Source organism: Sciurus carolinensis, chromosome 16 (genome assembly GCF_902686445.1).
Source record: "Sciurus carolinensis chromosome 16, mSciCar1.2, whole genome shotgun sequence".
Lineage (NCBI taxonomy): Eukaryota > Metazoa > Chordata > Mammalia > Rodentia > Sciuridae > Sciurus > Sciurus carolinensis.
In genome coordinates, this window is record NC_062228.1 from 28,199,429 (window position 1) to 28,212,246 (window position 12,818).

The 12,818-nt window shown below is 48.6% G+C and overlaps 2 protein-coding genes across 5 annotated transcripts in view; both read left to right on the forward strand.

Moving 5' to 3' along the window:
• LOC124966698 (carboxylesterase 1D-like) overlaps positions 1-3,977 on the forward strand; it is a 30,543-nt gene extending 26,566 nt beyond the window's left edge. For all 4 annotated transcript variants that reach the window (XM_047528273.1, XM_047528276.1, XM_047528275.1 and 1 more), the window contains 3 exons: positions 2,210-2,341; positions 3,240-3,312; positions 3,587-3,977. In XM_047528273.1, coding sequence (XP_047384229.1) covers positions 2,210-2,341; positions 3,240-3,312; positions 3,587-3,770 — 389 coding nt within the window. In that variant the 3' untranslated portion in view covers positions 3,771-3,977. The remainder of the gene's footprint in view (positions 1-2,209; positions 2,342-3,239; positions 3,313-3,586) is intronic.
• A 942-nt stretch (positions 3,978-4,919) lies between these two features.
• Positions 4,920-12,818, forward strand: part of LOC124966678 (liver carboxylesterase 1-like) — a 33,030-nt gene continuing 25,131 nt past the window's right edge. The window contains 2 exon segments of the mRNA XM_047528219.1: positions 4,920-5,066; positions 11,281-11,488. Coding sequence (XP_047384175.1) covers positions 11,487-11,488 — 2 coding nt within the window. The 5' untranslated portion in view covers positions 4,920-5,066; positions 11,281-11,486.

Below are 12,818 nucleotides of genomic sequence, written 5' to 3' on the forward strand. Positions count from 1 at the left end.
GTGGGAAACAAACAGCAAACACACCCCAGGGTTGTCCCACAGAGCAGCAGGGAGCTAGTTCTTCTCCACCTGTGTCCTCTGTCACGGGTTGAAGGCTGTTCCCTGGGATTGCTTAATCTGCAGCATTTTGACCTCTGCAAATGAGGGCAAAGTAGATCCTAGTGACCTGATAAAAGGCTGAGCCCAGGTCTATAGATGCTGGTGGAGGATAACAGGGTGGCCTGCCCAGACACAGGGACATGAGCAAGGCACAGACAGCGTCTGCTACAGGGCTGCTGCCCTGGGACCCTGGGACTGGAAGGCAAGCATTGGAAGATGTGTCTTGGAAAGTTTTCAAGGTCAAAACTTGCACTAAAGTGCTCAACTAGTGGAGGTGGGTAACTGCGTTATAGGATCAGGAGGACAAAGGAACAAGGTTGCAGAAGACATGGGGAGGAGCAGTATCCAGCGTGGATGCTGGTTTGTCTTTCTTGGTATGTGCTGCTGTGGGCCAGCCGAGTACCAGGCTGGGTCTGTTACTGGACCATCCAACAGGGACCCTGGGCTGTGTGGTCCGAGGGCATCTTTACAGATAGGTGAACTCAGCTAGGTGGGGAGTGTGTCATATTCTAGGGACCATTTGGAGAGGCTCCCAAGACCCTTCTTTTGTTACCAGTCCTATTAATTTTGTGTCAAACCAGGAAATCATTATCTGGTCCAGACTTCTCACCCTAATGTGCTAAAGGAGTTTTAAAGTCCAGGACTTTATAAGCATGACAAACACCAGCCAGAATAATTCCCTTCCCCTGTTTTACCTTTTGCAGTTCTGGTTACCTGCTATGAGTGCAGGTGACCAAAGGAAGGCCAAGCAGAGGAAAAGGAGATATTCTGAGAGGTGACGCTCACATCACCTACAATTATAAATTAGCAAACGGATTTGAACACATTTGTGGGTAGAAAGTCATGAAAAGTACCTTTGGCCGCCTGCTGCTTCAACTCGGTCCTCTGACTCACAAGAGTCCGTTCCTCTCTGACTGGGTTCTGAGCCCCTGCCTAAGGACTGCCTGCAGACACCAGGTGAAACCCTGTGACTTAAGTTCTGCCCGAGCTGCATCAGGTGCCTAACACAGGACTCAAGTCACAGAAGGACTCCTCTCCACGGCACTGCTTGATGAACCAAGGGGCAGCAATGCAGGCTGAGGGGGACGGTCCAGAGACTTCCGCTTTTTTCCCCTGCAGTGAAGACTGATGTTGTTAAATGCATTCTGGTAAATGTCTGAGGCGGGCAGCAGTGATTACCCCAGATCCCTCAGTAACAGAGCAGGATGCCATTGTAGAGACCTAAACGTCCTGTTTCCTAAACTCTTGAAGAAGCTTCTCTGAGCCATGGGATTTTAAGTGCTGTTTTTCTTGGGTTTTTTTTTGTTTTTTTTTTTGTTTTTTTCTTATTCTTCATTTTCCAACTTTCCTACTGTACCCACGGGAAGGGTGGTTTTGGAAATTTCTCCACCAGCCTGATCTGGGGCCTGACTCTTCTACTCCAGGAACCACTCTGATGTGCGCATTGTGACCAATGAAAAACAGTGCGGTCCCCAGTCTGGGGGTCCCTGAGTTAGTCCTGAAGGAGCAGGGAATTGGGGGCCCAGTGAGCTCATGGAGGGGAAGGTGGCATGTTCGTAGGGCTTGAGCAGGAGTGTCTGGTACACAGAGAACCTGGCATCACCTAACCCTTAACAGTCCCCGGGCCGAGCAGGAAGCAGGATATGCAAGAGACTGAAATGGGAATCTGTGAGATTTGTGCTTTCTTGAAGCAAAAGAGGCAGATTGCTCTGTCTGTGTGAATATTTGTCTTCAAATATCTTCATGTTCAGAGGGGCAGCTTGGATTTGCTTCTCCCTTCTCTAGTGGTTGAAAACAACACTGGAAATGCGCAAAATGAGATGAATAAGAGGCCCCTAGTGGGTCGTGGAGATTTGTGAAGGGAAGGAGGACTTGTCCAGTGTGTTGATTTGATTCATTTAATCCCTTTATTCTGTCCTTCACTAAGTATCTGGCTCAATTTCCAATTCCACCTCCACCTGCTCTGCAGCCCCAAGCTAGTCACTGCACTTTCTGGAACTCAGTTCCTCCCCCATGCTGTTGCCCAGGGGTTTCCTGCACAGCCAGAGTCCTTGAGACCATGCAGCTGGGTCTGATAACATGCTCTGTGCCCAAATCCCTGTCTTCTCAGATGCCGGAGGCCCCACCTACATGTATGAGTTTGAGTATCGCCCGAGCTTCGCATCACACAAGAGACCTGCGACAGTGGTAGGAGACCACGGTGATGAGCTTTTCTCAGTCTTCGGATCCCCATTTTTAAAAGGTAACCGCTCCTAGCTGGCTGTTAGTTAGGAGGCCTGGGTTCCAGTCTCGCTCTAGTGGCCTTGAGCAAGCGTCTCCTGTTCTCAGATTGCTAATTTCCCACCTCAGGGTGACAGGGCGGAGCAGCCCTGGGGTCCTCTGTACGTCCTCTGTAAAAGGGAAGATGTGTATTCACATCCCAGAGTCACAGAGTCTCAGAGTCCTGCCCTGAGAGCTGGAGGGTCACCTGCAGAGTCTGCCTGGGGGTCACTGCTTGCCACTGCGAGATTCTCTACCCACAAAACAATGCCAGCAAGAGGGGAAAGTTAGATTAGGTGCTAACCTTGAACTGATTGTCACATATATTGGTCTATAAAACTAAAATTCATATATTTTGTCTGTTATTTCTTAGTAACATCATACTTCAAGAAAAGCTTTCATGATATATTTGATATGTTAACTCAGCAGTTGCAGATGACTTGTGACCCACCCATGAATATTTGGGACACACCAGGTGCCCCCCACTTGGGTGACTCCCTAGGATGGTGGCAGGTCTGATATTTTTCAGACTCTCTGAAAATGTGGAATCATGTAGCAGATTAAGAAAAGGTCCAAGAGTCAGTAATCCCGCTAAGTAGAGGGAACCCTAGGTGTGGCCTCAGGACCCTGAGTGGGGAGGGACAGAGCAGGCGGGCACGGAAGACAAAGGCCGTCAGCTTTGGAGGCACCGCAGGCCACCCCTGGGCACGAGAGCAGCCGTTCTCCATCTGGAGGAGCTCACCTAGGGGAATGCAGACTTGGACCCGGCAGCTGGGGTCAGGGCCGAGGTCTGCATGTCCTAGGGGCTCCCAGGGGCTCCCTGCTGCTGGTCCAGGAAGCACAGCTTGAGTAGCCGGGCATTTTTTCCTTCTTCCCCTCAGAGGGAGCCTCAGAGGAGGAGACCAACCTCAGCAGGATGGTGATGAGATTCTGGGCCAACTTTGCTCGCAATGGGTGAGGCTGGTGGCCAAGAGGGAGCAGGGTGGGTGGGTGGGTGGCATGGGGTGGGGTCCACCTTTGGGGAGGGGTAGCATCCAAAGTGTGAGTGACAAACCCCAGCCTGTGACTCTGGTCCACTGAGAGCATACAGTTGTCCCAGAGATGGAGAGCTCCCCGACTCTGCATGAGGATGGGTCCTGTGGAAGAGATAAGCCAGGGGATCCCTGCAGATCTCAGGAATTGGGGACGACTAGTGGATTTGGGAGTTTCTATTTGGTTCTGTTCCCAGGAACCCCAACGGAGACGGGCTGCCCCACTGGCCAGAGTACGACCAGAAGGAAGGGTACCTGCAGATCGGTGCCACCACCCAGGCAGCCGAGGGGCTGAAGGACAAGGAAGTGGCTTTCTGGACTGAGCTCAGGGCCAGGGAGGCAGGAGAAAAAAGCCCCCAGAGGGAACACACGGAGCTGTGACCGGGAGGCTGAGCCAGCCTCGGGAGACGGGAACAGCAGGACAGGGCTGTTCTGCAGAAGGCGTTTGTAGGCCCGGGAAGAGTCTCACTGTGGAGGCTGGAGAACTGAGTGGTGCGGGTGGCAGAGGCCTGGGTGGGGAATGTTTCTACCTGTGGCCTCTGTTGGGAGAATAAATGAAATTTTAGAGACAAAATCAGCATGTGTGTCTTGGGTTGGAGATGTGTCCATCCTCTCAGACAGAGAGGATGAAGAGCAGCGGTTTCGGGAAGCTGCCTGGCAGGCCAGTCTGCTGGCTCCTGGGCCTGCCCTCTGATGAGACAGGCCTGCTGAGGGAGAGTGCCACAGGACCCTGGCTCACATGGCGGTGGAAGGTGTCATTGTTGTGCCCAGCGGCTCGAGACCCCACAAAGACCACCAGAGACCATGATCAATGCAAGCAACAAGAGTCTTTTATTAGCAAGCTCGAGCCTGGTCCTCTGCGCACTCAGTAAATGGTGACTCTAAGAGGCCCCGAGCCCTTGTTAGCAGGGTTTTTATAATGAAAAACAAGCAGTTTTACAGTGTTCTTTTAATTGGTTAACATATAAAATTGTATACAAAGCATGTTAGTTTAAGTTCTGGGTCTCCCTGACCTCCAAGAGGAGGGTTGTCATGATCTTTAAGTTTGCTTTTTGGGTCAGCCACTTGGCCTTTACAGATAACATAAGAGACGAGATGTAAATTCTTTGCAGCTTTTATGAGGGGTTGAGGGCAGTTTGGGAAGAACCTCGTATTTGTACAGGTGCAAACTTTTTCTATCTTTTCATTATCATACATGTGAGGACAGTGCTCAAGGCCACGTGTGGGCCAGGGGAAGAGTGTAAAAGCCCCAAGGGGAAGATCACACCCACACAGACTCTAATCCATGGATGTCTCTCAGGTGCTTATGGGAGATTCTGGAGGCAGGTGGAAAAGTGGAGAAAGTCTGGGTCCAGGAGTGCAGGTACCAAGTCCCGCGCAGACCATTTTCCACCAAGGAACAAAATCCTACAACCACTGGGGAAAGAGCAGCAAAACTGACCTCCCTCAGGGCCCTGGTGACCTACTGAGACCAAGGCAAAGGAAAATTCGAAACTCTGTCTCTTTCCGTGTGGGACAGGAAAGCGTCCTGGGTGAAGGTCGGTAGCCGTCTGTTACTGCTGGAGAGGGGCAGCATCGCTGAGAAGGTCGCATCTGCAAGACAGGAACACAGGGTTCCCCTCCGATGGAAGCTGGAGCAGACCGGAGAGCTACAGGGCACCCGGCCAGCAGGCCCAGGTACCAAGCCCCAGATATCTACTGCCAAGGTCAGATGGTGGTGTGGAGAGGGGGCGGGGGAAGGGCAGGTGACCAGCAAACACCACAGCAATCGCATAAACAATGGGACAGGACGATTCTAAACCCACTGTCACAAGGGGTTTAAGACTTCATGGAACTGGTATGATTTGAAGACACAACATGATCATTCCAAGATGGCTACTGCCTACCTAGTACAACCACTGAAGATTTTTTAAGAGATCTGAGATGTCATCCAATGGTGGAGATAAAATGGAATCCTAAAACTGCTTCGGTCTCGAAACAAGCAGACAGGAGAAAAGGAACATGTGAACAAGTTCAATCTAAGATGCCTGAATTCAATCCAACCACTTAATGACCCTACTCAATAAAAATGACTTAAACGCATTGATAAAAAGAGAGTCTCAGATGGCATTTAGAAAGCAAGACCAACTCCGTGGTGCCTAATGAGGGGCCTGGCTCCACTCCTTGACACTTGCCCCTCCCACTGCTTTGAAGCCTCGCTCCTCCCCCAACCACCCTGCCCCTCCCCCACCCATCTTGCCCCTTATCTGGAAAAGCAGATAAGCAAGGTTGGGTGCTTCCTCCTTTAGTGCCAGTGAAAGATCCAAGCCTCATAAGGCTCACCACTGCCCCAACCCCTAACCATATAAAGCCCCCGAGGCAGTGTCCTGCCCTGGCTGACAGAGACCACCATGCACTTGAGGGGAGGGGGTGACTCATCAGTCTCATCTCCTGAGCAAACTTGGATGGGAATGCACTGTAAACCTAAGGTTCTAGAGGTGGAAAGTAGAGGGACAAGATACACTACAGAGATGCACGTAAAGGTGGGTGGCTGTGTTAATGTTGGAGGGGTGAACGTTCCCAGGGAGAGCAAGGCGCGTCAGGTAATGACGAAGGGGGCAATTCAACAAGAAGACGTGGCAGTCACAGGGGCTCAGTGACCCCAAGGTGAAGCTGTGAGTGCAGTCGTTCTGGACAGGTGTCCTGGGAGAGGAGGGCAGATGAGGCACGACCAGGGGAGTCAGCAGATGCCGGTGTTCCGTGCACAGGTCCTTGGTGGAGCAATGGGGCCGGTCCCACGGGGCACCCACAGGCCACGGCAGAAAACAAACACCGGAGGCCCTGCAGAGAAGAGAGGAAGGCGGGTACCTGTGTACCAGCTCTCACCTGTGACTGCGCAGCTGCTCCGTGGCCCTAGGGAGAGGACCAGGCCACACGCGGGCCATCTGGAAATTCCCTGGTTTCTGCGGCTGCAGCGGACTAATTTCAACATTAATATTTGGAGAAATTAACAACTAGGAAATAACACTCAGCTCATTTTTTAAAATGTCATCTTATTAAATGACATTACACACATCCCTTATGTGCTGCGGGCAGTCTCAGCATCCTTGACTATGGTTCTAATTTTGGAGGTGTCTTGGCAGGTGGAGTGTATTTCCAAGTCATCCAGACTAGGGCCTCTCCCTTTCTTCTGCTTCCAGTTCGCATGCAGTCAGATGTTTTATGGAGTTAAAGTTGACATATAAGTGACACTTGGTATCCATTTTTTTTTCTACTTGATTGAAGATTTTCTATCAGGAGTCTAATTAGAAGAATCACCAGCCACTCCCCAGTCCAACCAAAATAGAAGCTTCTTAGATAGGATCTGGACAACTAATTTTTTTCTCACAGTATTCCAACATATAAGAACCGCTGCATCTGAATAGTTTGCCACTTGTATTTCTCCAAGTTATGTGAGTATCTCCAAAAAAATCTGCTTTAATATCTTTGACATTTATGGACATAATTTGACCAATGTTAGAAATAAGTATTTTCATTTTTTAGTATTATTTATGGCATCAAGATTATCAAGAGATGATGAACTGGATACAGAGTCAGGCCTTACAAGTTCACTGTTCTAGAGTCCCATCACTTTATTATGCAAGACTTGGTCACATTTTAGTCACCTCTGCCTTTCTATCATTATAAAAATACAAAATATCCAAATAATTTCTAGTTGTAATATTATGATTTTATTTTAACATAAAGTCTGTCCCTAACCCCAAACAATCCTTGAGGTGATTCATTAAATCGGACCAAAGTCAAATTGAGAAACAAATGTCTTCACCTGTGAAGCTCCCAGAGTCCAGCAGAGGGCAGCACCGAGACAAGGAAAATGTGCTTCTTTCCCCTGGAGGATCCTGGGAGGCTGGTGATGGATAAGATGTTGTAAAACTTGGACGGATTGAAATTATAACAAATAGTTAAATTGGAAACCAATATCATGCTCTGTTGTCCTTTTTCTATGTTACATCAGAAGAGGAAAAAGTTATCATCCATGACCTAAAGACTAAACTCACAGAGTTTGAGGTTTGTAGTTTTCTTCTTTACCTGTTTTTTACATTTCTATCAAGAGCCAGGCATTTGGATAAATGTTTTAAGGAGGAATGAACAAATGTGTGGATTTATGCTGAGAACCAAGGATTTTGGAGAGATGGAGTTCACTTACTGTACGAATATTCTACCCCAAAATCCCTGCTCCAAAATGTAGTGAATTCCCTGGCCCTGGAGGTGTGGGGCAGCAGTCTGGGCCACTTGGCTGGAATATTACAAGGCTAATGTAGGCATCAGAAGGGGACTGAATGAAGTGTAAGATCACTTTCAAACTTAAGAGCCTGGAACTCTAGGAGATAGCAGCCCAGGGAAGCTAAAGATGTGTCCTGATTTCTCAGCTGAGCAGCTCCCAGGATCTGAGTTGCTCTACAATTTTCCAACTTGATCTGGGGACTCCAGACCAAAGTCTCATCTTCTTGAAGGCTCAGCTAGCGGGTGCCTGCTTTGGAACTCTCCCAATGCACTGAGCTTAGAGTTCATCCTGGGAGAAATCCATATGCAAGAAGTTGCTGGGCGAGTTTGTTGTCATCTGTAATCTGAGAGCTGAGGAGCAGGATCCAGATAAAGAGGTTGAACTCAGACCGAGGTCTGGCTTCCAGGTCCCGCCAGTCCCCCAGGAGAAGCTCGGTGGAAGGAAAGAACTTTGGTCATCTCCCATTCAGACAATCAGACTGCAGGTCCAAGGGTGTGGGGACCCGACCTCAGGCTCTGGGTTGGGACCCTTCGGAGGGACACGAAGATTTTTTCAGAGAGTGGCTGTCCTTCCATCATGTGGTTCTATGCTCTGGTCCTGGCTTCTCTTGTCACAGGCACAGCATGGGGTGAGTCCTAAAATAAAAGTACTAAGGGGTACATTTGAGAACCCTAGACCTGGGCAGAGGGGGGCTGAGATGTCTACAGGACAAACTTTGCAGGTCTGGTTCTACAATGGTCCACTGAACCAGGACTTGGCATAGCCCAGCTCAGCCTGCCCGGCCTCCCAGAGACTCAGGGAAGAATAAGCTCCCTGAGATGCTGCCGCAGGTGTGAGGTGCAGGAGGCAATGAGATGACCTCATGCCTCACCTACGAGGAGGTAAGAGCTCAGTTTACTGTTTCCTTGATCATTGGTACAGATCTGTCCAGGTCACCGAGAGTGTCTTAGTAGAATGTTAAAGTATCAACTCAGGGACCAAGAGCAGATCTGAATCCTAGCTGAGCAGTGCCGAGCTGGGTGTCCTTGGGCAGGGAATTTATCTTTGTTATGCCTGGGTTATCCCACCTCTAAAATAAGAATGCCCGCAGCCCCCACCTCATTGGGCTGTCCTGGGGATGAAATGGGTGGTTCCTTCTAAAGCATTTAGGATGGTGCCTGTTCTAGAGAAGGTGCTGGTAAGGAATGGGTAAATAAAGGAGTGGATTTAAAATACAGTACATTAATAGGAAGTCTGAAGTATCATAAGGCCAACATATCAAGAGCCAATGCTACTGAAAAAATAAGTTGTTATCTTTTCAGCAGTTCTCAAGAAGGGACTTACTTCTGGGGTTGGGGACACAAGAGGAAGCACCAGGATCAGTCAGGAAGCACAAAGGTTGGGGACTGTGGGCAAGGATCTTTGTCAGGGTTTCCACTGGAAGGAAGAGATGAAACACGGTAAAGTAGTTGTAGGACTGACTGGTTGAATCGTTTCAGGGAACTCTTGGGTGCAGGGACTGTCCCTGGTTGTGTGGTACTGGCTCTGGGTGATTAGGGCAGGTGGATACCAACCCAGGGTGTGAGAACTAGCTGTAGGAGATGGACAGGGGTGAGCTCTGGATGGGTTGGAACCTAGGAGGGAGAGTTCCTACAGAATCAGCAAGTCCAAAGCGTCAGATACAGAAAATCATGTTCTTAGTTATTGCAGGGCTGTAACAAGGGCCCTTTGTATATATTTGTGCCATTTTACTAATTGAGAAATGGAGACACAGAGGGAGGTTGTTTTAGTTAACATTTTATCAGTGTGACCAAAATACCCAACAAGAACAATTTGGAGGAGGAAAAGTCTATTTGGGGCTCATGGTTTCAGAGGTCTCAGTCCATAGATGGCCAACTCCATTACTCTGGACCCAAGGTGAGGCAGCACATCATGGCGGAAGGGCTTAGAGGAGGGAAGTTGCTCTGATCATGATGATGTCAGGAAGCAGGGGCGGGGGAGAAGGGGCCCCAGGGAAGATGCACACTTCCGGGCACACCGCAGTGACCCACCTCCTCGGTCACATCCACCTACTATAGTTACCACCCAATTAGCCCACTCAGACTAGGATGGACCGATTAGGTTAAAGTCTCAATCTAATCATTTCACCTCTGAATATCCCTGTACTAACGGGGGAATAGCTCATAGCCAAACCATGACAGACACATACTCTCCCAAAGTCACCTGGGAAATCATGTCTGGCCTTCCTCTGGCTCCTGAATCCAGGCTCTGCTTTGCACATCAGTGCCCTGACAGCCCAGGTCCCACCTGGATTTCACTTCTCCTTGGTCATGTGACACTGTGAGAGTCCTGGAACTCAGCATGAGACAGAGGGAAAAAATGGAGACCAAAATATGAGTGGGACATTCCTTTACTGATAGTTGCCCCTGGCTAACTGATTTCCATCTTTAGGGAGTCCATACAGGCTGCTTCTAATTTCCCAGTTTCCTCATCTGCAACATGGCCATGACTACCTAGCTACATTTTATTTGCTTGTTTGTTTGTTTTAGAATTAATTTCATGGAACAGGAACACAGTAAGTGCTCAATAAGTGCACATTCCATGTAACATCAATGGTAACTGCTGTTATTCCCATTTTTTTTTTTAAGCCTCTCACTCCATCCAACCAGGTTTTCACCCTAGATCATGTGGCTTCTATCCACTTCATCTGGGTTGAAAGTCCTCCTTGACCCAACTCACATCCAGTGATTTCTGCTCAGACTTCATCCTCCTTCACCTCCTTGAAGCACCCACCCATCCCCTCCTCTTCTCTCTGGTCTCCCGAGGCTCCGCCCTCCTCCTGCCACCTCTCTGGAGGGTGCTCCCAATCTCAGCTGAAGCTGCCTCTGTGCTTCCTTCTCAGCTCCTGCTCTCCTCTCACCCTGGCCCTTGCAGTGAGTCACAGGCATCCATGGTGTGCACCTTTACTTCAGAGGGACGATACCCTGCCCTTTCACTGGCCTCCTTCCAGCCCTAAGACGCCCGTGTCACTTGGCGTATTATTAACTGGACAGCTCACTCTCTTCCCCAAATGAGCCAGGACCACACACCCACTCTTCCATCTCCTTTCCCTCAGGTGGCACCCCATCATTGACCATGGGAAAATCGTTTTCTTCAGAATTCCTTGTACACATTACTGTATTTGTAAAATGGTTCTTCTTATTCTCTAAAGATGCCTAAGTTCAGTGTAGGAGATTTGGAAAGAATAAAGAAAAAGTTCACCTCCGCTGTCACCCCTGTGGACATGTGGCTGTGCGCTAACTCTTAAGACGGGGTTATGTACTGATAATCTCAAGATCAAAAGTCAAAAAATTGTAAGTCAAAACACCAGAAATGTAAACAATGGAGGTTTGGAACTGTCTGTAGATGTGTCCCAGGAAATACATCTTGGCATTATTTGTGGTACTTAGCAACAACAACAACAACACAAGTGTTCATAGCATAGAACTGAGGGTTAAGGCCACCAGGCATTGATACTGCTTTGTAACCTGGCTGAGGCCTAGAGGGTATAGATGACTTTTTCAATGTCACATGCCTAGAATGGGCAAACCCACCTGGGACCAGGACTAGCCTTTCCCCTCTCATGTCCTCATTTGCACCCATGTCCAGCAGGACACCCGTCCTCGTCACCCGTGGTGGACACCGTGTATGGCAAAGTCCTGGGGAAGTACGTCAGCCTGGAGGGATCTGCCCAGCCTGTGGCCGTTTTCCTGGGGGTCCCTTTTGCCAAGCCCCCTCTGGGATCCCTGAGGTTTGCTCCGCCGCAGCCTGCAGAGCCCTGGAGCTCCGTGAAGAACACCACCTCCTACCCTCCTATGTAAGTGGGGTGGCCTATCTCGGGGGTGGTCTCCCAGTGCTGCAGGGAGGGGTGGAGGCCGTCCTCTGCTTGGCTCTGCCTTCTTCTGGAATGCTCGAGAACACGGCGGAGCCCTGAGACAGCCCAGACCTCTCGGGGATGTCTAGAGCCCTTCATCCAGCACGTGGTTCTTGAGCAACCATCGCCTCCCAGGCATGTTGAGGGCTCTTAGAGTCCATTAGTGAACAAGACAAAGATCTCTGCCTCCATGGGGCTTCCATTCCTAGAGGGGGAGAGAGATAATAAATAATATGCAAGGCAATAGATGAATTAGGTCATATGGGAGATTATGATTAGTGATTTGTGCTTTGGAAAAAGAACAGTTGAGCAGGGGAAGAAGCAAGTGGTTCTCTGTCTCTTCTCTCCCGAACCTCATGTGCCTGGGGGGTGGGTTCCTGAGTGAGGGGTGGTGCACTGATGGGTATATTGATGCAGTAGCTTGTCAGATCCCAGGTGCATCTAGATACCTAGTAAGGGACAGGACAGAGGCCGGGGTGCCAAGCACCCTAGTCAGCTGGGCACAGAAGGCCAACGTTCCCTACTGTCCTCACTAATCAAACATCTAGCTTTGGTAGATTTCCTTCCTCCCTTCTCCCTTTCTTGCTCTCTCCCTTTGTGGTTACCTGGTTTTCTCTAGTAGTATCTTTTGATCCCTTGCTTTTTCTTTTGGGTGTATCTATTATAGGTTTTTGCTTTTTGTTTACTATCAGGTTCAGGTTTAAAATAAATATCCTATAGTTATAATATTTTAAACTGATAATAATGTAACTTTAATCACAAAGAAAACAAACCAAAAAATTCTACATTTTGACTCTGTTTCCATTTTCAATTTTTGGTGTCACCTGTGATAGTTTTCTTCCTTGCTTATTATTAACAAATTAGTGATTATTATTTTGAATAGTTTTATCTTTTTAAGGATATAGGTGCCTTACATGGCATCACTACAGTATTAAAATAATTATAATTGTATATTCACTTTCAACAGTGATGTTTTCTTCTTACACATTAGCATCCTTTTCTTTCAATGTGAAGAACTCCCTTTAGCATGTCTTCTAGGACAGTTCTGGTAGCAATGAATTCCCTCAGTTTTGTTTCTCTGAGAAAGGCATACTGGAACTCCCTTGTCTGCTATTTGTTGCTTGTGGGGTCCTCTCTTTGTCTCTGACCTTTGAGAGTTTGATTAGAACGTCTTAGTGTGTTTTATTGGGTGGAATCAGATGCATGACCTTTGGCCTTACTGTACCTGGAAGTTAACATCTTTCTCCAGATTTGGAACATTCTCTGTTAGTGC